Source organism: Ostrea edulis, chromosome 1 (assembly GCF_947568905.1).
Source record: "Ostrea edulis chromosome 1, xbOstEdul1.1, whole genome shotgun sequence".
Lineage (NCBI taxonomy): Eukaryota > Metazoa > Mollusca > Bivalvia > Ostreida > Ostreidae > Ostrea > Ostrea edulis.
The window spans coordinates 20,463,869-20,490,016 of record NC_079164.1 but is presented as its reverse complement, the minus strand read 5'-3'; the positions used below and the strand labels follow the sequence as shown (position 1 = coordinate 20,490,016).

The 26,148-nt window shown below is 36.2% G+C and overlaps 2 protein-coding genes across 3 annotated transcripts; one reads left to right on the top strand and one right to left on the bottom strand.

Annotated features, from left to right (window-relative positions):
- The first annotated feature begins 174 nt into the window (after positions 1 to 174).
- On the top strand, positions 175 to 20,044 carry LOC125663761 (uncharacterized). Of its 2 annotated transcripts, XM_056153009.1 has the most exons (7): positions 175 to 329; positions 6,191 to 6,286; positions 6,371 to 6,582; positions 6,685 to 6,928; positions 7,935 to 8,114; positions 10,693 to 10,878; positions 19,261 to 20,044. In XM_056153009.1, exons 1-7 carry the CDS (start codon positions 236 to 238, stop codon positions 19,281 to 19,283), a joined length of 1,035 nt encoding a protein of 344 aa, XP_056008984.1. In that variant the 5' UTR covers positions 175 to 235; the 3' UTR covers positions 19,284 to 20,044. The 2 variants fall into 2 exon arrangements, with proteins under 2 accessions (XP_056008984.1, XP_056008983.1); XM_056153008.1 differs by lacking the exon at positions 19,261 to 20,044 and having other exon boundaries at positions 10,693 to 10,975.
- Positions 20,045 to 20,189: 145 nt separating this feature from the next.
- On the bottom strand, positions 20,190 to 25,178 carry LOC125663630 (dual specificity protein phosphatase 3-like). Its single transcript, XM_048895924.2, has 3 exons — positions 24,838 to 25,178; positions 23,412 to 23,635; positions 20,190 to 22,510 (listed from the first exon to the last, which is right to left on the bottom strand). Exons 1-3 carry the CDS (start codon positions 24,999 to 25,001, stop codon positions 22,320 to 22,322), a joined length of 579 nt encoding a protein of 192 aa, XP_048751881.2. The 5' UTR covers positions 25,002 to 25,178; the 3' UTR covers positions 20,190 to 22,319.
- Between the last annotated feature and the right edge of the window lie 970 nt (positions 25,179 to 26,148).

The following is a 26,148-nucleotide window of genomic DNA, read 5'->3' as shown; positions in this document are numbered from 1 at the left end:
AATAAAACATTCAAATGATTCAGAAAATTTACTACAAGTTTGTGAAAATAAATCGAAAATTGTTGAATTTGTAACGTCCTATCCATGTGTTAAACATGTTATATTTTCTTGCGAATCCCGGAACTAGTAATCAAAGGGTTAAATAGAGAATTTTCTGACATGATTTTCATTTTAATATCACTTGACAGGAAATCCATTTCTGGAGATATCGTTGTTCAACGGCGTGGAGCCTGACATGGTGGTTGTACAGGCGACACCCGTGCCAGCCATCATTCCACATCCGACTACTTCAACAAATTTCTACGATGAAGTCATCTCTGAAGGATTTGGTTTGTGTACATCTACAAACATGTCCTGTACAATCAACATATATGATTTGAATACCTATATTCTAAAGCTCATTGGGAGAGAGTCTGCATAGGCTTTGCTTGTTGTCCCATCCTTTTCATTTGTTTAAATTAAATTATATATATGCACATTAAAGTCAACATATACCTACAAATTTTATGGTCGTTATAAAGATCTAGTTTGCCAATACAACCTATGATTGGGTCAAATGCTGTCTGACGTTTTTCATACTGATTGTCGGACCGTTTTTGTCATATTGATTTTGACAAACAACGAATAACCCCGTTTACCTAATCAAGATATAGGGCTCACGACGGGTGTGACTGGTCGACAGGGGATGCATACTCCTCCTAGGCACCTGATCCCACCTCTGATGTGTCAAGGGGTCCGTGTTTGCCCAACTATCTATTTTGTATTGTTTGTAGGAGTTATGAGATTGATCACTGTTCGTTATCGTCACATTTCATTACATTCTAAATATATGTACATTAGGGTACACATAACTGTATATTTTAGACATTTAGTACATTTGTAAATGTACATTTTTAGTTATCCGAGCAGTCGCGGAAGCTTGGTAAGGTCGGGGCCTTCTCATACAAAGGTAGCGGTTGCTAAGAATCGCGGGTCTTTAAAGAACCCTCAATTCAGTGGCGTATATTCCATGTAGGGTATAGGCTACACATCCGAGTAAACCTACCTATAATTCAAAGGGACATGGACACGATTTGAAATTTTATTTTCTACATTTTTAATGTTTACAATGCTCAGCTGAGGTATTTCTGATGGTCAGCCAAATTTCAATGTCAGTTGTCGAGTTACAAGAGATATATTACTCACAATTCATTGTAATATAAACAAGGCTCGTGCCATGTTTTTGTTTACATATAGATTGCTTAATAAAAAATGTCACGTTTAAAACAAAATGAGATAAGACAAACACTAGAACCTGTTTAATTGTGTTCAGAATTAAATTGTAAATTCAAAAATCTACTTTAAACGAAACTTTTACTTGTATATTTAACCTATACGTATGAAAACATGACACAAACCTTGTTTACATAACAAAGAATCGTGAGCTCTGTATCTCTCTTGTAACCCAACACTTGATTTTCAAATTGTTGCTGACCATTAGAAATACTGTAGTAAAGCAATGTAAACATTAAAAATGCACACGAAAAAAAATGAAAAAGATTTTTTAGCATTTTCAGCTCACGTCGTGTCTATAGCGGATTTTATACATTCTCAAACGAAGTTTCGGGGAAAATACTAGAATCACCTTGTCCGTCTGACCGTCCGTAGACCTGATTTATAGAGTATATTACAGAGTATATCTTTAACACCGGTGAATAGATTTGATTAAAACAGAGTATATTTAAGTAATATTTAAATGAGATATCATTTTTAGTGTTATTGGGATATCACATGAAGTTAGTCACGTGATCAAATCTTATAAGGCGTTACATAGATTTGATCACCTACCAACTTCTGAAATCGGGTTGTCCGTCCGTCCTTAGATGCAATGGCTCTAAAGCGTTACCTTTTCCACCAACAGTCACCATATCATACATATAGACTACTCATGGGACGAAGATGTTCCTATCGAATTTGGGATCAAAAGGTCAGGCGCACTGGACATGAAAGTAGCAATATGGTTTATTGGCCCCAAAGCGTTATCCTTTCCACCTACAGTCACCATAACATACATATGAACTACCCATGGGACGAAGATGTTTCCTATCGAATTTGGGGTCAAAAGGTCAAATGTCAAGCGATATGGTTTCCGGATTCTAAAGCGTTATCCTTTCCACCTACAGTCACCATATCATACATATTGACTATCCATGGGACGAAGACGTTTCCTATCGAATTTGGGGTCAAATGTCAAGTGCACTGGACATCGAAGTAGCAATATGGTTTCCGGACTCTAAAGCGTTATCCTTTCCACCTAAAATCACCATATCATACATATTGACTACACATGGAACGAAGATGTTTCCTATCGAATTTGGGGTCAAAGGTCAAATGTCAAGTGCACTGGACATCGAAGTAGCAATATGGTTTCCGGACTCTAAAGCGTTATCCTTTCCACCTAAAATCACCATATCATACATATTGACTACACATGGAACGAAGATGTTCCCTATCGATTTTGGGGTCTAAAGGTCAAGCGCATTGGACATGAAAGTAGCAATATGGTTTCCTTTTCATCAGCAGCCATCCCTTGGAAGCGGTTGATGTAAATTATACTAATTTGGTATGTAATCCTTCACTGAAATAAACTTCAACAAGTTTCCTATTTGTTAGTTGCGTACAAGTGTCTTATATCTTATTAACCTGTTCGCCTGCCATCCAATGGGATGTGTTACATATTTTTCAACAAAGGTCTCCCTTCAAAGCCAAGATCATAATAAAATGCACATTTAATTTCATTTCTTATCTATTTTTCCCTAGAGAAGAGACTACCCAAGGTTTTGTCATGCCCTTTTTTACACTCAGGAAAGAGGTAATTTATACCTATCAACAACACCCTTTGGGAGATTGTGGTAAGCGTGGGGTATTCTTAGTGAGCATTGCTCACAGTGCCTCTTGTTTTGTTTCTGTTATGATTCCATTGCAATGGCGGATCCAGGATTTTCGAGAGGGGGGGGGGCATGTGAAAGTAGAGTAATTAGCCAAAATACTCAGCCATTTTGAGTGCCAATCTGGACTTTTACTCGCACTATTTTTTAAAGTTGGTGCGAAAAGGGGGAGGGCCTCTAAATCCTCCACTGCACAGCATAAGCAAGAAGCCAGTTGAAAGTACCTGCCTTTTGAAGCGGTGATTGTATTCATACGCAAGCAAAGACTGATCATGTGACCCACTTCATGTTACAGGAGATTGAATGTCAATTTCATTAGTATTGTCATATAAGGAAGTGCATTGGAAAATATAAATATATCTTATATGAATAATGAAGTTGTGCATCTGCTAGTTTGATTGAGATTTTTTAACATTCAAGGAAGTTATGGATATTTTTCCATTAGGAGGTGTGTTATGTTGTCAATGTCCAGAGTGTATCTCAAAAACCATTTACAAATTCACCAATTCCCACCATCCAATGTGCCCTGTGTGAGGATAGTTCCGTTAGGACAGTTCTAGTTTCTGCGGGTGAAAAATTTAATGATTTTCTAGCTTGTATGTATTCAAATAATTTCAGCGGAATATATTTTGGTGGACATGGTGTTCCAAAACCTAAAAATTGATAAGCAGTGTCTGTAAAACGCTTTACTGTTTTCAGAAACAAGTGACCAAAAAACATCGCAGTAGTTTCTGTAGCTTTCAATCTGACGGGTACTATACTTACCTTCGACATAAAACAACTGACTTTCAGAGTTATCGTTCTTACAGAAATAGTATTATGATTGCAGATACATGTTACCAAACCGATAAAAAAAAAGCCAAGATTATCATCCCGCGGGGAAAAACTGTTACATGGTCAAATGTGCCACTGTCCGTTACAACCGCAAAGTGTAGGTCTGAATTTGTGGTACTTCACCAGGAGTGTAACTTCGTTTGGCTCGAGTAAGCACGTGCCTACACATTTATTTTTCCATTTATCAAAACACATTTTTGTCCATAAATGTTTGCAGAATATAAGATGTTCATATATATTTCTAGTTTTTAAAATCGGATATAAAATTATCATCCGTCGGACCTTTTCTTTTTATAATGTATTCTACTTAATGGTTATATATTTTGTCTAAACTTTGGTGATCACAATGACGCGCTCTCGAACATGACGCGCTCTCGAACTTAACAGTATAAACTTTTTCAAAGGTTGTACAATATCTAATGTCTATTGCAATCATTTTGATGCTCAGAGTAGTGTAACCCTTCACCGGCAGTGGAATATTCTCGAGAGGGACGTTAAACAATATTTAATCAATCAGAGTAGTGCAAATGAGTCCCAATATTTCAATTTTTTCTCCGGGGTGACCCCGATCCCCACCCCCCTTAGCGGGAGGGGACAACCCCCTCACGCACCTACCCCCTCGGCGCTTCGCGAAACCTTCAGTTTCATCTGTCGGGCCTACACATTGAAATAGTCCTAGCTACGCCCCTGTCACCGGCATTGTACACATGGTGACGTCTCAATATTCATGAGGGAAACTTCCTCAAAACATGTCTTACAAAAACATTTTCTTCTAGCAATGATTCTAGAAAGAGTCAGATAGGTAATTACACTTTCACATGTATATATTTACATTTCCAATGATTTTGCCTTTGATATCTCTACAAATTGTGATGATAGCCATTTTCTCAGGAATGTGTTGCAGTTACAAACAGTGGGCGTATGAATATTGATAAATATAGTAGGTATACGTCTATTTTAACGACTGGGAATTCCGACAGAAATGAAAGTAGAATGTAAAGATAAGAAATAAACTTCAATTTAAAAAAAAGCATAAGGGTATGAACTGCAACACGTCACCTCAGTCTGAAGCATCGCAGTTCATTGGCTAATGTCTACACCTGGAAAATATATCGCAACACCAACTCGTTTTCTTAATATGATGCTTAATTTCACACTACAATTAAAATGAATAAGTTTCATGTTTAACATATTTTAAAAAATAGCATCACCCTAAAAACACCATCAGTAAATGTATTTATTGTCATTCTTCTTCAAAGATTAGAAGACGTGATATTATAAGGAAAATTTACAGTAAATCTATATTGATTCTAATTTTTTATTATACATGGGAATGAAATAATTGGGTCAAATGCTGTTTGACGTATTTCATACCGATTGTTAGACCGTTCTTGTCACACTGATTTTGACTACGAATTTCTCCGTTTACCTGATCAAAACATAGGGTTCACGGCGGGTGTGACCGGTCGACAGGGGATGATTACTCCTCTTAGGCACCTGCTCCCACCTCTTGTTTGTCCAGGGGTCCGTGTTTGCCTAACTCTTTATTTTGTATTGGTCGTGGGATTTCTGAGATTGATCACTGTTCGTTGTTTTTGCCTTTTATAAAATTAAATAAGATTAACATGTTATAAACTTCAAATTAAACAGATTCTTTTTCGGTAGCTAGTGTGATTTCCGTTCACACGAATGACGGACTTTAGTCGTCTTCACAGGCCTCTGACCAAACGTTGTATTTGATGTTGTGGTAGAGCTTTTCTCTCCTGAAGCAGTACCTGTGTCCATCTAATGTTTGAGTTGGAGATGTCTTAACGAACTCGGCGACCAATCAAAAAGGATCAAATCTAAACTTCAAGCAGGTCATGGTGCAATCTCAGCGAGATTCGTAGAGGCAGGACATTTTGACCGACGCCTCTCCCAAATCTCAGATCAGTATCACATGAAGTGATTCGAGGAAGTTTGCCTGGACTTTGGCCGAATGTTGCGATTAAAATACATGTGTTAAAGTGAATTTCTCGCCCGCTTCATCTTTTCGCCTTAGGCATCCTATTAACTCCCTATCACTATGAAAATTGCATTTTCTTTTACCTTTACGTAATGTTAATCCCACAGTAAATCAAGTAGGTTATTTTCAATGCCGTTGCAAATGGCCACCATTTAATTTTATACCTTCTCGACACTGAAGAGTTCCTGTCGTCTATTTCATGATAGTCTGTACTATCATTTAGTACAGAAAACTGTCTGGAGATGCAGAATTTTCTAAAGACGCCTTCAAATAGATTTGTTAACCTTAAATCAGTTTTCATTTTAGTACTTTTAATATATTACATGCTTTGTGTAAAGTATTTGTCATTTAGAAAGTTCTGTATCTATATACCCTGCTCACGTACAGTGACGGAGTATGGCAACTTTAGAAATTATTATTTCAGGCCTCCCTGGTTGTTTTGACGAATGTGGTAGTGATGGAGGGGGTCTCGTGTTTGCCTACAATTCCTCCACAGTTCGCCTTTGGGCAAATTCATACGGTAATGTGAAGTTTCGTACAGAATATATTTCATCAGATACATGTATGTCATTTAAAAGTAAATGAATTCAATTTAATATTACAGGAAAAATTATCAGCATTTTAGGATGGGGCTGGCCGTTTTCTGACTTCAACTCAACCTTGGTCCGTGTGCGTATTCTGGCTTGGTATTTCGAACCCGACCCACAAAAATGTCTACAGAATTCTACATCAAAGACCAACTTATATTCAAACACAAATATTCATACTCCAAGTTTCGAGATTCTTGGTAGCGATTTGTTCTTAGTGCTAGCAAAGGTAAATATCTTTTTTTAATGGTATATTGCTGATATTCAGTGCTATCATATTGTTATGCATGCCAGAACTCAATAACTTTGAACAGTACTGTAATACTTATAGGTAAGAATACAAGATGGTGAAAACAAAGGATTTACCTTCTATGGGAGCGGATCAGTAGTTTTGTCAGGTAGACACGGAGGTGGGATAGTGTTTGGGTACAATGAACGCGGTGAGGTGTTCACATGGCGTCGATTGAACTCAACGGGTGATTCTATGTTAAAGATGGAGTCCCCATGGGGGGATGGGCAGAGGAATCAGATTTTCAAGCATGTCGAAGTAGAACTTACCGTATTTCCTCTTAATCGTAAGTTTAAAATAGCGCATGTTGTATCGATATGACAAAATGCACGAGTATCTTATGAATTGTATAAGTTTTAGAGACATTAAGTCTTCGTGAATTATACAAGGAATAAATGACATAATTGTATGCCCCTGAGATCAAAGATCGGGGGGGGGGGGGGTTTATTGTTTTTGTCCTGTCTGCCATTCTGTATGAAACTTTAACCTTGCAAATAACTTTTGAAAATTAAGTGCTAGAGCTTTGATATTTCACATCAGTATTTCTTATGACAAGACCTTTCTGTGGGTACCAAATTTTTTTTTACCCTGTGACCTTGACCTTGGAGTTTGATTTACTTTTTGAAAACTTTAACCTTGGTAATAACTTTTGAACAGTAAGTGCTAGAGCTTTGATATTTCACATGAGTCTTCCTTGTGACAAGACCTTTCCGTGGGTACCAACATGTTTGGACCTTGACCTTGGAGTTTGACCTACGTTTTGAAAACTTTAACCTTGCTAATAACTTGTGAACAGTAAGTGCTAGAGCTTTGATATTTCACATGAGTATTCCTTGTGACAAGACCTCATTGTGGGTACTAAACATTTTGACCTTGACATTTGACCTACTTTTAATTTTTTTTTACCATTGGTCATAGCTTCTAGATAGTAGATATCAGAGCTTTCATATTGCACATGAGTATTTCTTGTGACAAGATCTTTCTACTGGTACCAAGATATTTTTCCTTGTGACCTTAGCCATCTTTGGAATTGGCCATTATCGGGGGTATTTTTGTTTCAGAAACACATACTTTTTATATTATGGGATATATAAGCAATCGAGACACGGAGGTAATTGTATATACATATATCCCTAAGAGTACCTAAACATTTATTCCTTATATTTTGTAATACATATATACAGGTCTCTATACCAAGGTGAAATGGTAATGATTTTATCTAGAAATAAAAAAAACAGCATAACGTTTATTACAGACAGGCCATTGGTAAATGTACATATAATTCATTACAGGGACAACTTGTGGAAACCCTCTCTGTGAGGAGGGTAACAGCACATTGGTATTTCAGAACTTTACCACGGCAGTATATGAATGCCGACCTGGGTATGTGAACCAAAGTGGAGATCTAGTGAAGTACTGTGATGGCACCCCAGAATGGAGAGGAGCTAAAAATCAACCCGTAAATTGCATTAGTAAGACGGAAACCAACGGGGCACTAATCATTTTGACTCTCTCTCTCTCTCTCTCTCTCTCTCTCTCTCTTTCTTATTTATAAATGGTACTCTCCTAATCATTAGAATCGAAAATAGGAGGACAAGCAGGTATCATATTGATTATTCATGTGTACATCATATGATATGCATCAGTAAATTTGACGAAGCTTGGCTGCTACGTGTATAGAGAGAAAAAGTCTAATGTATGTGCACACGGGTTTATCTTTAAAATGTTATAGCGTTTAATCAATGGGATAACTGAATAGTAGTAGTTAAAATGCATTATGAAAACTTTCCGATGAATTGCAGTGTACCTTATTAATTGCCTCTTCGTTCTTTTCCTAAAATAAATGTACAGAGGCTAGTTGGGAATCCCGGACAGCAAAGAAAGTTTAGTAAATCTTAATAAGAATTTAATTCACATGGCTAGGATTTCTGATAAGTCATTCAATTTGAAAGAAAACTCTAACAGGATATGACATCATAACGGTCAGTTTTGTTTTCTAACGGCTCTGATTAATATCGTAAGACGTCATGCCTGTCAACGATATTTAACAATGTGAAAAGTGTACCAGGATCACTCCAAAACAATGAACAGGAGCACTAAATTAACGGTGAACTCTGTTCTATAACAACACGACTTTCATGGTATGACAAACGTTGCAATATTTGATATTCTCTATTTGTGTTGTATAACTTTTCATTTGTATTGTGTATTTTTCATATGTATTGTGTAATTTTCATTTGTATTCTAAATTTTCAATTTACATTATATAATTTTTCATTTGCATTGTATAAATCTTTATTGGTAATGTATCCGAGGGATAGTATATTTGATTTGTTACAAAGAATTTCATCGGTTTAAATTATGAATCGATTATCAAGGCATGAATCGATTTTCTCTCATATCTACGTATGTAAGATACAGATATTCTATGAAAGAAAGGTATGTAAGATATTTCTATCTTTCATATCACGTGACGTTTATCTTACATATCCCGTGACGTCATAATCAATACACAACTAGCTTGCAACTTACCTCGCCTCGATTGACAAACACTAGCGTCTGCAAAGCTCTTGTACAAAAAATGACAGATTGTAATGTCCCTGATAATCTCCAGGTGTATGTGACCGGACACAAATATACATATTCCTTGAACAATTACTGCACACTCAACAACAGTCACAAATTCCTCGTCGATCTACACCTATATGTCATCCGGTGCATTATGCCAGTCCACAGAAACCCAGCCCACACGGTCTATTAGTTCTAGGCCTACCTCCACATTCACTCTGTCAACGTCTACTGTCCGTGTCTCAGGTGAAATAAGTGCCTTCAATGTCCATGAGACTCGAGTCCTTGCACGCGTGGAAAACGAAAGTCTAGCTATGCCCATATTCACCAACAAAAACCACTTGGAATCTCTCTTCACACACTCGTCATTAAATAACTGCTCAATTAATATCAATATCAATGCTCCTCTAAGAAGAAAAAACCCGTGCAGTTGTGGCTTCATATTCTGATTAGGTCTGTCAAAATGTTTCGCGCTGATGGACTGTCGAGTTACGTCACGCATCACCCTGATTATTGATTTATGCAAAGAGGAATAACTCTAATACAATTCACTTATACACTCGTCGGCTGATGAAGGTCGTAGAATTCGATTCTGGTGTTATTTTTAATGTACAGCAAAAAATTAATTAATTGGAAAATTCTCAAAATGGCGTCGCTGGGCACAAGGAAAACGGAAAACTCTAGAAATATGAGAGAAAAATACTCTCTTATGAGTTGCCATGAAATATTAAGGTGATTCCACCCTCGGGGTCGCAAAAAAGCTGTAAAACCCTCGGCAAAGCCTCGGGTTTCACAGCTTTTTTGCAACCCTCGGGTGGAATCACCTTATATTTCATGGCTACTCATAAGAGAGTCTTATAATCTTTTTCATATCTTGTATCATTTTCATAACTACTGTTTGCCTATGCATGTATGTAGATTCTACCGAACTTTCCCCCGCTTATCAATTTGTATAACTAGTCCTGCATGGAAATACGGGACCAGTTTATCTTGTGTTTTCAAAAAGCATCCGGAATATCTTGCTTGTATTCAACACGATATAGGCTAAAACTTTACCAATGGAATCCTTCATTGTGAATAAAAATAAACAACCCCTCGGATACAATACAAATGAAATATTTTTATTTCGGAAATGGAAAATTTACATTAAAAGTGATTGATGTTTTTCGCCACTCAACAATTTTTCAGTTATCTGGTGCCGCCCAGAGAATCCAGATACAATGCACCTGGGAAGAAACCACCGACTTTTCGAAAGTAAATTGCGAAACTTTCTCACTTACCGGCGCGAGCGGGATTCGAGCCCGCGCTGACAGAGGTGAGAGGCCGTGTGATTTTAAGCGCGATGCTCTAACCACTCGGCCACGGAGACCCCTTAAAATGAAATATTTTACAACACAAATGGAAAATATACAATACAAATGAAAAAGATTAAATATTGAAACGCTTGACATGTCATACGTTTTATAAATATTTTCTTTTTAGAAATTAAAAGTTGTACTGAACCTCCAGAAGAAGAGGGACACGCTACTCTGCTTCATTATGCGGATCACGTCAACGGTACAGCGGTGTATGCGTGTGTCGGTAGTTTCTCGTTACGGGAGGGAAACTTAACTAAAACCTGTACAGATGACCTTGAATGGCAAGGGATTCCAATTTTGTGTACAGAAGGTAATTTAAATCATGAAAAAATATGTAAGTTTCTATTTGCAATTGGCCATAGAATGGTAAAGTGAAGTGTCCTGAATTATATCAATGTGGAGGTCCATGGAGGGCATTTCCACAATAAACACCTTTCACCACGTCACATCAAAAAGTCACGTGTATTCCTACTACAGTGCTTGGGATGAAATCGAGTTGTCGGAGAAACCATTTTAAAAGTACAGTACGGCCATCGCGGATCCCGTATTAGACCGCGCTCCCCCCGCGGTATGTTAATCCTTCCCGCGCTAACCCTCCGCGGGATTTCATCGCGGGGCAGATTTACACCGCCGCGGTGTGAAGTACCGTTATTTACCTGTTAGGACAAACTAACTGTACGATAGCTATTTTATTCGTCGGCAGAAAATGAGTACGGCTTGCTTATGGCCAGCTATTTCGCATTACATACCGGTATATTAAATAAATCATTTTAGAAAAAGAAAAAGAAAATCAGGGACCTACTAAAACCAGATATACTTAGGATTTAGCATATCTAATACACCTCCGATTTTTTTATTCTAAAAAAACCCAAAACAAAACAAAACATGTGTCCTAATATTTTTTACAGTGAAAAAATAATACAAATAGATCTACAAATGACCGTATACGAGTGCAAGATTAATATGTTCTGCCTGTTTTAATGGCGTTTGTGTAGACTTCGAGAATTGGTTCAAAAAATTATTAATAACAAAATATTATTTTGTGTTTTATGAATAAAAAAATGTAAATTTTATATTATGCTAAAAGAAAGATTTTTGTTTTCTCATTTCAATCGAACATCGTTTATATGTACACCTGTTAGGTCCCTGCTGACCGTGTTCTTAAAACAACACACGGGGGAGAAGACCCTGTGTGTATATGTTCAACGCGTCGAATACAGGATGTCAAAATTGTAATGTCTCTACTCCAGGGCATGCGATCTACTTATCAGCTTACAATTACCTATAAGCAACAAATTTTACCAGTAATTAAACTAGGGTGTTTGTTTTTAATTCCTTCGTCATGTGCTGGTTTCCTCGCTTACAACTTACTAATTCCTTTTTCTTACGGTACATATGAATGTCAGTATCATCAAAATTACTCTCTAATTGCATGTTAAATCAAAATTTAATATACGCTGTAGAGTAAGGCCACACATATACGACAGGGGTGGTGTATATCCCAAAACTGCGTTTTACTTGTTATCTACTTTTTGGTATTATATTATATCCCTTAAAATATGCATTGCGGTTTTTTTCCTCTCTCTCTTATATTCAAAGCCCCAAAAATTTAATTAAAATTTGAGAATTTGGATCCAACTTAATTAGATTGATGCTTTATTTGTATTGATTACCAAGCGGTGTTTGTGTGGCTAGTCTAATGTTGTCTTAGCAGATTCACGGGTAGAGCGTGCGCTGATCGAGGTCTGGGGCGTTGAAGCAGACAGGAAGTGTTATGTAACAAAGATACACATACCCGAGACGTTCTCTACACAATGAAACCTATTAAGTTAGGACGTCTTCACGATGTCTAGAAGAGAATACACGCATGTTGATGTAAAGGCAAATATGTACTGTGTTTATATAGCTATAGGGACACCTATCTAATACTCTCTTTCGAATTGGAAAAAAAATGGTTTTGAGAGAATATTAATTAGAACATATCCTCACACCACTTGTCCCCTCTAATCTAACATTTTGTATCTACATCTTTCTTATGCTGCGGGTCACGTTTATGGAGACGTAATTTGGGCAGATTTTTGTCAAATCGTTAAAAATTGTCCTCACTTTACACGTTTTATCTCCCTCCTCTCAAATTTTATATCGAGTTTAATGATGCTAGGCTTTCCTTTTCCTACTTTAATATTTGCGTGATACATGTACATGTTTTTTATATTTGTACAAATACATGTATAGACTAATATTCCTGAAAAATAATTTATGAAACCACCACTCTGTTACGTTACACAGTATAAACATGTATATACATTGTGATATCTTTCTTTAACAACACTTGCTATGACCATTTTTTTTTTTTCAATAGTGATGAAAATTAAATGGGTATATTTATAATTAAAATGAATGCAATTTACCGTGTGAAATGTAATATATTCACATGCATTTCCAATCAAATCTAAAACAATTGGGTTGGTTTTATACTGTGTAATGTCCCTCTCGAGAATTTTTCACTCATATGGAGACGTCACGTCACCATTGCCGATGAAGGGCTGCAAAATTTATGCTTGGTGCTTATTTTTTTTTTTTACAATTCAATTCTTTATTGTCCTTGAGTTGTACAACTCATCGGAATACATCTAGCACATGTACATGTATATACACAATATATCTAATTGTATAAGATAAACAACAAGTTAGTGGACTGGAGAAGATAGGAGGAGAAGAAATTACAAATAAAAATAATATATATGTAATCGCATTATGAGATACACATGTTATGGTCTTTGAGCAGGAAGGGATTTTTATCGTGACACGCCTGCTGTGACACGGCCGGGGTCTTGGTTGGGGTTTTTTTGTGGGGTTTTTTTCGGTCTCATCCGAAGGACCGCTCCATTAAATCGCCTCTCACGTCCTATTCTAACCCGGATCCTCACAGGACTAAAACAGATGGGTAATAAAGTAATATTGCAACTTATACATCACAGAAAATTTACAACTCTCGTATTTTTTAAGGAATGACTTTAATTCTGGGGCAAGTTATACGAGTATAACCTGGTTTGGGTCAGTTTACGCTTTATAATCCGCGAAACTGACCCAAACCAGGTTATACTCGTATAACTTGCCCCAGAATTAAAGTCATTCCTTTTAATCTAATGCAGGATACAAAGATACTAACCTTCGTTTATCAAAATGTACATAAACTCGGAAAAATACAAGTCAACTGAGCCGTGCAATGATTCACTTAGCAACAGCGACGAAGCGTCTACATGTAGAGCTCTATAGTATGGAGCGCCAAATTAACATAAATTCAAATAATTGAAGATATCTTCAATTATTTGAAGATATCAATTCATTTGATGCGCGCAACAATTGAATTAAAGTTCTTTTCAAATAATTAATGATATCTTCAATTCTGAATTATTGTGCGCATTAGTTGAATTGATGATAGCATCAATTCTTCAGCTGAATTGATGCGCGCTTCAATTAAATTAATGATCTCTTCAAATGAATTAATGATATCAACAATTCAATTGATGCGCGCTACAATTCAATTGAAGAGAGCAATAATAGATATAATGCGTGCATTAAATCAATTGATGAGAGCAATAATTGAATTGACGCGCGCATTAATTCATTTGATGAGAGCAATAATTGATTTAATGCGCGCATTAATTCAATTATTGCTCTCTTCAATTGAATTAATGGTATCTTTAATTCATTTGAAGAGAGCAGTAATGCTTTTAGAGAGAGCAACTATCTAATTAAAGATATCTTCAATTCAACATATTATCCACAATTGAATTAATGATATCTTTAATTGAATTGTTGCTCTCTTTAAAAGAATTGATGCGCGCATTAATTCCTTATACAAAAGCATTGTAAATTATTTAAAGATATCATCAATTGAATTAAAGAGATCATCACATTATTTATACCGAGCTCTAAATTAATTATAACGAGCTATATTTCCACTAAATTGATGCTCTCATCAAATGAATTGAAGAGAGCAATAATTGAATTAATTATTAACTTCAAATAATTAAAGATATCTTCAATTATTTGAGTTTATGTTAATTTGGCGCTCCATACTATAGAAGGTCGCCATCTTAACTCTTTGTCAATTTGTCTTAGTTCAACAGAGCCTAGCCTATTTATTAAATTATTGTATCGAAGGTGAAATTTGTCATGACAGAAAATATGTTTATACATGTAATGCGTATTTCGCAGCCCTTTAGAGATCGACTTTGAAGTCGCTCATCTCCGACAGATTGAGAAAATACGGGAAATTGCCGCATTGTTTAGGCCTAGATCTACCCAAAGTAAGTCTTCAAATATCAGAAAATGCAATAATTTGCGGCTTTTAACTCTGTGAAAAATTCTACTACATGAAAACTTACCCTTGCATGCAAAGTTGTCACTAGGCCTTAATAGTAAATCCAACACAAGAAAATATGTAAGCAAGTAACAAATCGCGATCCACATGTCAATGTGATTGACGTCATGTGGTAAGATGTGACGTATGATTTTTTTTATTTTTTTTTTTGCTTTTTTGAAAGGTGAATCAGCAATAAACCCCCCCCCCCCCCCACTTTCCCCAGTGAGAAATGTAATGTATTTGAAAATGAACAGGACAATGCTTACTTGGTAAATCATTAACTCGAATATAATATCTTTGTTTTAATCTATTTTAAAATTATTCGATCATCATACAGAGAAAGATGATTTACAACAGTGATTAGCGTACAAGTAGATGTTAATATTGACAACGAGAAAACAGTATGTACATATGTATATCATACCGAAGTATCTTATTGTACACGTTGATTTTCTATTCCATAGAAGGCTGAAAACAGTGCTGCAATGTAAATTTAGAGAGAGAGAGAAAAAAAAATAGTTCCGGCTTCTGGTTGTCAAGGGGGTGTGTCCCCATACCAAACCAGGTTATACAAAAATAACCTGCGTTCCTCAATTGGAATTTGACCAATCAGAGACAAGGATACAATAAGAATTAAATCATACAGAAATATTATACATGTATTTGTTCTTATTCCATGTGTTCCAACAAAACTAAGCTAAAACACACACACATGTGTAATATTAAAATCAACAATTGATTGGTTAATAATGTTTAGATTACTCATAGCAAAAAGGTCGCGCTGACGTGACCTCGAATGGGATGTAGTTAGATATTTGAGAAGCAGTAGCGGATTCAAAACAGCTAATTTTAATTAGATTGAGATAATGACAGTATTCCTGTAAATGAATAAAATTAAATACAACTACACGAAGCGTTAAAACATCTCAATCTACTTTGCTTTATCACAGATGTAACATAAGAATTTCCTTGACCTCATTTATTATTACTAGTAATATACGATCATTCGTGTATCCTTTATTAAAAAATCATATGTAGTATACAGAACTACAAATGGAAAAATTGCGAATATGCAATGTCCACAAGCTTAAGGAAGGTACGTAATACCCGGCCAAAATGGCCAACACTACAGGTCAAGGTCAATGCTGAAATAATATCATGATGTTCAATGTTTATTGTGATGAAATGAACAAAGACGGTTAATTGAAGCATACCGACATTGTATATACAACTCAACTACATTAACCTGTTAACCATAAACAGAAGGCGTGTATGGCCATCACCTTTATCAATTCTGTGTAAGTGCCTGGCTAAGATGAATGTAATTTCATAACTCTATTTCTGTTTAGCAAAGAATCTAACACTTTATATACGTAGTAGTGAAAATACAACGCACTCATATTCTTCAGTGTTTCACTGGCAAATTATTGTGTATTTGTAAATGACAAAATATCACCAGAAATTTGCACAATCTCTTCCCTCTACAGTGTTTTGTGCAAAACGACCGCTGAAATAGCAGGTTCTATTGTTACAGACAACTGACAAATCGCTGACCATCTTCATAAGTATGATGAATATTACAATTTATTTTTACTCAGTAGAAATGCTTTTACCAAAATGCATACATAAGAAATTATGAAATAACACCCTTTAAAGTAACTTAATATCTAAATCCAATATCTTACAATAATAACCAGAAACACCGACTATCCTTTTATACACCACAGAGTAGCCAGCACTCAAGGCTGCTACCCACCAAACACAACTACACCACCCAGACCTAGTTCAAAAACTCGTAACACTTTTTACGATAGTTTTTCTCCCTTAAATTTGCACCTACAACCTGTCCTTAGGTTGATTACTGTCTGACGTGTTTCATACCAATTGTTAGACCATTCTTTACTTATTTTGACTACAGATTACCCCGTGTACCCTGTCAAAATATAGGGCTCACGGTGGGTGGGACAAGTCAACAGGGGATGTTTACCCCAACATTTTTAGGCACCTGAGCCCACATATGGTGTTTCCAAGGATCCATGTTTTCTTAACTCTGTATTCATAGGATTTATGAGATTGGTTATTCGTTTTATTTACATTTCCGTTATTTGAGTAAAGAGTCAATCGTTTTTTTATCTGTGGCAAAGGGTATCCTATGTATACAAGCCTTCTTATAAGTGACTATAAAACTATTTTAAATGTTTAAAATACCCTCACGAATCAGAGATACACCTAGAGGCTCATGGACATTAACGCTCACCTGAGTACACTACAACAAACTAAAATGTGTCACACCGGTAGCTCAATGGTTATGTGTACACTGCTCCTTCGCCAAACGTTCGGAATGTAGAGGTGAGAATCGCGGGTCTTTCATATGATACATTAAAACACTGAGAGTTCGTGTCACGATGTACGTCGCACAATATGAAAAAAAAAATTGTGCCACTTCTGCAACACTTTGTGATGTCTCCAAATGACTGAAAGATTATCGAAGGACATCAAGGAAAGAAAAAAGTGTTGTATTTACCCGCAATACGGCAAGAGCAAGAGCGTGTCTTTTGAATTCTGAGACTTTGGTGTTTTAATTTTTCTGTTAGTCATTCAGGACTGTTTAATGCGAAACTAAGGGTAAATCTATGTCATTGTGCTCGGAGGGGTGTTAATCACAAATGGACATAGATAAAAACATAAGAGTGCAGGTATCGCTATCGTAAGGTCATAGGATACCTAAGATTTGGACGCATCAAATGTAGTTGAATTTTGCTGTGTTTATGTGGGATTTTTTAATTATTTGATCAAACAACAATGTAAATCGGTCATTGATACATGAATTACACCATTAAAAAGACGTGTTGAGGGATTGTAATTTTGGGTTAATGTTTTTCCATTGAATTTTCCAGTAAATACGAGTATTCGTGAATAATGTAAGCAAAAATGCATTCGGAAAATTGAAACATTTTGTCGTAGATATGGGTATTTGGCAATATTAAAACAAAATTCTCCAACCAATGTAAATTGGTCTTCCTATATGTCTTTAATGACATCATCTACCGGTAGTTCTTCACACACTTTCAGATGTATTGTTGCTATTCATCTCCATCCATATGTCACCCCTGTTACATTTTTAAAAATAGCAAGCTTCTTTTGTGTATATGATTAGGCATATCTTGAACTAAACACAGTTTCGCATATTAGTACGTCGTCAGTTAACGATGATAAAACTGGAAATGATTGATACAGTAAAACACAGTTACAGCGAACATGCTGATAATGAATTTACGCTTACAGCAAAGTTTTCATTGGAATAAAAATACATCTATAACGAATCGAATTAGTTTGTCATCAGCACTTCGCTATACTTACTGTACAGGTAAAGAAGTGTACAACCGGAATAACCTTCACACTGATTTTGACTACGGATAACTCCGTTTACCTGAACAGGATATAGGGCTCACGGCGGGTGTGACCGGTCGACAGGGGATGCTCGTTATCTTCACCTTTCATGTGATAGTTAAAGTCTCAACTTCCATTAGGTTTGATATTTAACACCAGATTACGGATATTGTTGTTTAAACGACAGCATTTAGTGTATCTTGCGACCGCCACTTATTTATCAGGCGGTCGACAGATATTCTTCGTATGATAAATGACGGTCATTATTACATTAGATAATCACGTGACAGGCAGCTGGACAGCCCTCCCTGTTGTGAGTAACCCCGGTATTGATTGACTGATGTTTTCCGCCACACTCAACAATTTTTCAGTTATCTGGTGGCGCCCAGTTTTTATTGACGGAAGAGAGAACCCAGATACAATGTACCTGGGAAGAGACCACCGACCTTCCGAAAGTAAACTGCGAAACTTTCTCACTTACCGGCACGAGCGGGATTGGAACCCGCGCCGACAGAGGTGAGAGGCCGTGTGATTTTGAGCGCGATGCTCTCACCACTCGGCCACGGAGGTCCCGTAACCCTGGTATGTGTAGGTTTCATGAATAAGCTGTCCATGTACTTGTAGATTATGTACATATCGTTACATCTAAATCAACTACAACGTCTGTATCTAAATTAACTATTACAGCGTCTGTATGAAAGGTGAAGATAACGAACAGTGATCAATCTCATAAATCCCATACGCAATACAAAATAGAGAGTTAGGCAAACACGGACCTATAGACACACCAGAGGGTGGGATCAGGTGCCTAGGAGGAATAATCATCCCCTGTCGACCGGCCACTAAACAACTGTAACGACGTACGTATCTAAATTAACTATTATACCAACGTCTACATGTGAATTAACTACAATCGCCTCCCTATTTCAGATGATCAACAACTGTCTGTCTGAATTAACTACTGAGTCGTCAGAATCTGAATTAACTACAACAGAGTCGTCTGCATCTGAATTCAGTATAGAAGAGACGTCTGGATCTGGATTCAGTATAGAAGAGACGTCTGGATTAACCACAACAGAGTCGTCTGCATCTGAATTAAGTATAACAGAGTCGTCTGGATCTGGAGTAACTACAACAGAGTCGTCTGCATCTGAATTAAGTATAACAGAGTCGTCTGGATTAACTACAACAGAGTCGTCTGCATCTGAATTAAGTACAACAGAGTCGTCTGCATCTGGATTAAGTACAACAGAGTCGTCTGCATCTGGATTAACTACAACAGAGTCGTCTGCATCTGGATTAACTACAACAGAGTCGTCTGCATCTGGATTAAGTACAACAGAGTCGTCTGCATCTGGATTAACTACAACAGAGTCGTCTGCATCTGAATTAAGTACAATAGAGTCGTCTGCATCTGGATTAATTACAACAGAGTCGTCTGGATCTGGATTAACTACAACAGAGTCGTCTGCATCTGAATTAACTACAACAAAGTCTACAGCAGCATCTAAAACAGATGAATCATGGACATCACAGTGTGTCGTGGAGGGCGCACAAATAAATTACTCGTGTAACGCTGCCCCAAAACAAAAAATAAACATTTTCAAATCTTTGATTTGTAAATGTAATCTGGGATACCATTTAGAAGCAGGAGACTTGACGAGAACTTGTAAAGAGGAGAAAATTTTGAGCGGAAAGGAGCCCGTATGTGTTGGTATGTAAGCCAAAGAAAAAACACCGTAAAACACTTTAATCGATGTCAGTCACATAATGCCACATTAATTATTTCCTTCTCTATAAATAGGTGATTTATGGGAATTCAAGGGACCCGAAAGGCATAGTACAAATAGTAACACATGAACAATTATACATTTAATAGATTTGTATAAAAACACGCATAACAACAGAAGGTAATACCAAGAGACAATGCTTCAGGAACATTACACGAGTGTATAAAAGATGTATATCAACTTTTATAACTTTCATTATGTCTTTGCCTATACCTTTATGGAAGAAATTTATATACAAGTTAAAATTAGAATAAGAATGGGAATTTTGTAACTGAAGCTCTCGCACGTGGAGAATCTATGATTTATTCAGCATAACGAATATATTTATGTTGAAGTATGCTTGTTATACATTGTATAGGTGAAGAGTCCTTGGACAGGAATGCAACCTAGAAAATTTACATGATAAATGATAGGATTAATTATATGATAACAATTTGCCACATATTCTGTTGATATACAGCCTAGATAAGCTTCAGTACTCATTTGAAAACGTTAAAAATCGAAATTCCCGACATCTATAGAGGCTGCCATGATGTAGAACTCTTTTGTATTAAAGACCACAAAAATCAATAATTTGACGTCACACCGCCTGTTCCAGTTTTAATGTGATTCAAAGATCATCGAAGATTTTACGAATAAATAGGATGATGCCTTCCTGCCATGCTCTTAATTGCATTAATGCGTAGGGGAGATGTGAAAAAGGTTCTTTTGAAATTCCTGACCCAACCAAGTCATCTAAAAAGAAATACTATGTAAACTGTGGATCCATCATTTGCGTTCTGACAAGTTGAGGTTCGAAACATTTGCATGAAGAAACGTGTACCGTCTGCCTGGTCTTTGAATCGACTGAACGTCTTCTTTCCTCAATTTCTTCTTGCGAAAGAACGGGCTCAAATCTATATGACTCCATACTTAACTGTTCGTGACTTGTCATATTTACAGTACTGCTGATGAAATAAACCGGAAGTTACGGTGTGACGTCATAAACTAAATTTCAATAGCCGCTCTTAGCGGTGGGTAATTTCAGATATATGATAGATTGATATTGATTGAATCGTTAAGCAAGGGTTGTTGTTGTTGTTGTTAAAGACTGTCATTTAAGATATCAGTAAGTAATACTTTACTAAAAAAAAATAACAATGTGGTTAGGGTTGCCTTCCCCTTTCAGAAAGTGGTACCATTTCTAATATTTTTGCCGTTATCTTTACAAATTGTAATGACAACCATTTTCTCATGAATAGCACTGCAGTTGTGAACAATGTGCGTATGAATCTTGATAAACATAGTACGTCTATTTTAACTGTTGGGGATTCCAACATAAATGAAAGTAGAATGTAAATACAAAAAATTAATTTCAATTTTGAAAATATGTTCATACCCTCATGTCTTATCAAAAATGAATTTGCTTCTTTTAAAAGTGACAAAGTACGTTATTTTAGAAAGACGTTTTGAAAAATGTCATGAAGGCACAATAGAAATTAGTACAGAACCCTGACTAACAGTGGTTGATGCTGCGGTCGACTTAACAGTACATATACCTTTGTATACATGCCATATACACGTATATAAGTAATATAAAATTTAATGTTTTATCGTTTGCAGCGTCTGGAAGCTGTATGTGTCCATGTAATAAAGTGACCAACCCAAAATACACAACACCTACAGATGAGGCCCTGATTGCAGAAATTAAGAAAATGAGACAGGAACTAATTGTTTTAAAAAACACGACAAGCAAAGCTTTACGAAAAAAGATCAGTGCTCCCGACTTCCGGCCAAGTGTAACTGTGTCTGGAACTCCGTGGGTGGCGCTTCTGGTTGCCATGGGTTTATGGATCGTTGTACCAGATATGTGGACAGTGATGCAGCAATTTAGATTTTCCGTATTTGATAGATTTCATTAAGATGATTAACATTGTCTGTTACCTACATATATGTAGTTTGAATAACGTTTGCCATCAATATGGCGTGTATAGTCAACGCAAGTTAATGTTTCTTCTGTTATCTCAAGTATATTATCTTTTTATACTTCATTATAGATAGATACACAAAGTGGATCAATATTTCATCATTACGCCACTACTGTAAACAGACTATGATATACAGGTGCTCTTGTCGCGTTTGAAATGACGCGGATATGGTCATTTAGCTTTGTGATCGGGACACTAAGCATTTAGCCTTTTTAATGTCCATACGTTGTTATCATCTTTGTTGTAATTCTTGGTCTAGTTCACAGAGCTGTTTCAGGAATCCGTCATTTGGGAAGATCTCTCGTTTATCTCGGACTAGTTTTACAGCGTCCAATACAGACATATCCTGCTTTATCATTAGATAGGCCAGTACAATAGATCCGGAACGACTCATTCCACTCTGACAATGAACGTACACAGTTCCTGTAACATAAATACATTAACAGATAACCGTGAATGTGTTGATGTCTTGAATATAAATCGTAAACAACACGTAAAATAACAAAATGGAAATTCATGAAACTTCGCGGGCTAATGCGTTCACCAGAGGAATCACAATTCTCTTATTCCTAAGTAAAACTACATGCATCCTTGAGTAGTTCACCCCCTCTCCCACGCTGTTCAAAACCCATTAAAACCTTAAAATGATTTAAGATTGTTCGAACAAACGTAAATATGTTTTTATTCAAGTCTTAAGATTTCTATTGCAGCGATTTCAAATCTGGTCTCAGTCGCCACACTTTATTTTCAACACTTCCCTGCGCGGTAGGGAATTTTTGTCCCTGTTCACAGGTTACTTTGTGCCATTTTCTGTTTGAAATTGGTCCCTTGGCTGTAAGTCTTGAATGTACTCCAGCAGACACTTTCAAGTACGTAAATATAGATATCATAGACCTGTAAGTTATTTAAACGTAACAGCAGAAAGTCGCCTCTCCTTGACCTTTGTCCATATTTGGTCATGATTTGCTTATTTGAACGATGGGAAAGGGTAATAGTCCAAGAAAGGCAAATTCTAAACTCATAACAAACATCGTACAGAAATACATATTGTAAATTCAAATAAAATGTGAAAAATAAACCAGAAAACGTATTTTTCAACAATGCCGCGAGATATATAGGTCATGGAATTCGTGTTTGTATATTCACACGCTGAAAGGCGGCAATGAAAATCCGCATCCAACTATATTGTCAGTATTCAAAGTTACAAATGACAAGCAATGGATTTCAACAGAAATAAAGCAGAATACACGCCCTAAATGTATATACATGAACGTAGGGTTCTTTCCCCCGGCGGATCAAAACACAGATATATTGTCCATCTTACCTTTCTCCTTGAGAGCTTCCTCTATGAAGTCAGCGGCAGTTTGGAAGTATTGTTTGATGGGGAACCGTGCGGTGTCCAGGGCCTGAATACCCAGGAACTTGATGTCTGATCCTGAGAAATATTCCTCGTCTGTGTTTATCTGGTTAAACTTGGTCCCCTGAGCACAGTTCACAACATGAGTCACTCGCTTCCGTTTTAATTCCTCTTTGTCTTTGGCTATGTAACTAAAATCAGACACAAAACTTATCTCCCATTGTTTATTGATTGATTGATTAATGTTTTCCGCCACACTCAACAATTTTTCAGTTATCTGGTGGCGCCCAGTTTTTTTATTGGTGGAAGAGAGAACCCAGATACAATGTACCTGGGAAGAGACCACCGACCTTCCGAAAGTAAACTGGGAAACTTTCTCACGTACCGGCGCGAGCGGGATTCGAACTCGTTGTTTAACATATCTAAAATGTAATTAGAACATCAAATGTCTCTACAACCTGTATGCCCTTTCCCCAAAAGTAGGAGTGTGGTTACCTTAACCTTTTTACCTGGAAATCAATTAAGGACATCAACAGTATACTAATCACTCTGTTTTGATTTGATAGAAGAAAACCTTTGACCTTGAATTAATGGATAAGGGTCATTTATTTAGAGAAACGCTCTTGTAGTAATTTTGAAATAAGAAATTCGAATTTTTAAACTTCTAATAAAACAATGAAAATCCAGGGGAAAAAAATGTTATTAATATTTGTAAATATGGAAATAAAATTCTAAAATCGGAAAACTAACACGGCGCCACATACCCACATGTGTACTTGTCGTTATCAACCTGCCTAATGAAGTCGGTGAATATCAGGTAAAGAACAATGGCGAATCAGAAATCCTTGGCTATAGAGAAGATGGTACATCTCGGGTACCGACCTTTTCATCTCTAAATGAGAGCCCAGCAAGTTGGGTTTTTTTTTTGTTCATTCGTGCTCGTGTAAGATATCCTGGATCCACCACAGCACACAGTGTAAAAAAATATTTAAGATGCATTTTATATATTTTTTTTTCATATGTTAATATTGAGTATATTAAGTTAAAAAAAGGTTTGGTTAATGCACTTCATAATGTCATAGTTTAGAAATATATGTAATCAGGTCATTATGCACTATCCGGACATTATACCCTCCCGGGAACCATACAATGTAGAAATCGTGGACAAATCAAATGACATACCATATTATATTTGTTTCAGAGGACTTATGGCACTTACACATCAGATCCCTAAATTACTATTGTAGATAGAACAACAGTTTTGAGAAAGTATGATAGAAATTCTCTTGTCCTTTAGTCTGAAATTCGTGCTATTTGAATTTACGAGTTCTGACCAATCTATTCCATGGCTATTTATCGAGACTGGTAGTTAATTCAAAGTACGTCTACTTACTAATTCCCTAACAGAATCCCCGGGTAAACCTCGTTGAAATTATCCTTCGGTACTGGAGGAAGAAATGCCCAGGGTGACGGTTGGGCGCCCGCTAGAGCTGGCTTTTTCGTGGATCCGCCCTTTTCTTTCTGACTGTTCAGGTAATTCTTGATCTCGTCATACATCTTGAAGACAAACCGACAAAACTAACGTTTGAAATAATTAGTTTATGATATATAGACACTCATACTTCCATATCATGTCTATAAATAAACAATTACTATGTTCACTGAACGTGTTGCACCATATATGGTTGTAGGGCTGTTTACCTAGCGAGCTGTAAACAAAACCCAAGAAACAAGAAAGATAACTCTATCTAAAATTTAAGCAGGATTGACCAGAATGATTTAAGGTTGCTCATCACACCAACACTTTATTGAATGACTCGTTAAAGCACATCGTCTTCACGTGCAGTATGATTTCACCATTAAAAGAGTGATACAAGCTCTCAATTATTTTATATGTTTTTTGTGTGTTTTTCCGAAATGAAAAAGATTTTAAAAGATTTTTTGTTTGCAGATAAGAAATTTTAAAATCTAAAATCACTTTGATTTGATGCATGCATAAATATTTAATAAAACATGCCAAGAAGACTCATGTAGACGTTCTAATTTTTTTTTAATAAAAAATATCTATGTAAATTTTAACGGTTATATGTTAATGTTTTCATAATCTACGGCTAAACTCTTTAAGAAACACGACATTCGAAAAAAATATATATATACATGTATTAAACAAATATACTCTAAAAATAAATTGAGATACATTTTGCGTTTCGTGATTTGATGATCCGTGCCTGTCAACTCGACGTGATCCAACTCTTCGGATCACGTTACTGTAGTAATAACATATCTATGTATCAAATCACAGCGAAATTTGGACTCATGAAATTTCTTATATGCAAACACAAACTACCTTTTTATCATTCCGGGGGGAAACACAGACACTTCATATAAAATAATTGAGACTTTGTATCACTCGTTCAATATTGAAATCATACTTCATATAAGATGCTTTAACGCGCCATTAAATAAAATTTTGGTATAATGAGCCATCCTTATTATTATGGGGACATGATAAAAAAAAAAAAGGGGGTTGTTTAGAACTAGTAAGAAGAATAAATATCTTATTGCTAGTTATTAGATCATATTGAAATTTTTTATTTAATCTCTGAATTGGGAATACATGTATGCTCCATTGGCGGATTTGGAGCGCGCGCGGGGTTCGTGTGTAAAATATCCAAGAATATTTAAAAGTATACCTAAAATGAAG

Coding starts and splice junctions, on each gene's coding strand:
- LOC125663761 (XM_056153008.1), top strand. CDS start 236: ATGGTGGTTGTACAGGCGACACCCGTGCCAGCCATCATTCCACATCCG. Junction 330..6,190: donor AGTCATCTCTGAAGGATTTG/GTTTGTGTACAT, acceptor TTATTATTTCAG/GCCTCCCTGGTTGTTTTGAC. Junction 8,115..10,692: donor TCAACCCGTAAATTGCATTA/GTAAGACGGAAA, acceptor TTTTCTTTTTAG/AAATTAAAAGTTGTACTGAA.
- LOC125663630 (XM_048895924.2), bottom strand. CDS start 25,001: ATGTATGACGAGATCAAGAATTACCTGAACAGTCAGAAAGAAAAGGGC. Junction 23,636..24,837: donor GGGATTCTGTTAGGGAATTA/GTAAGTAGACGT, acceptor GTCTGATTTTAG/TTACATAGCCAAAGACAAAG. Junction 22,511..23,411: donor GGAAGCTCTCAAGGAGAAAG/GTAAGATGGACA, acceptor TTTATGTTACAG/GAACTGTGTACGTTCATTGT.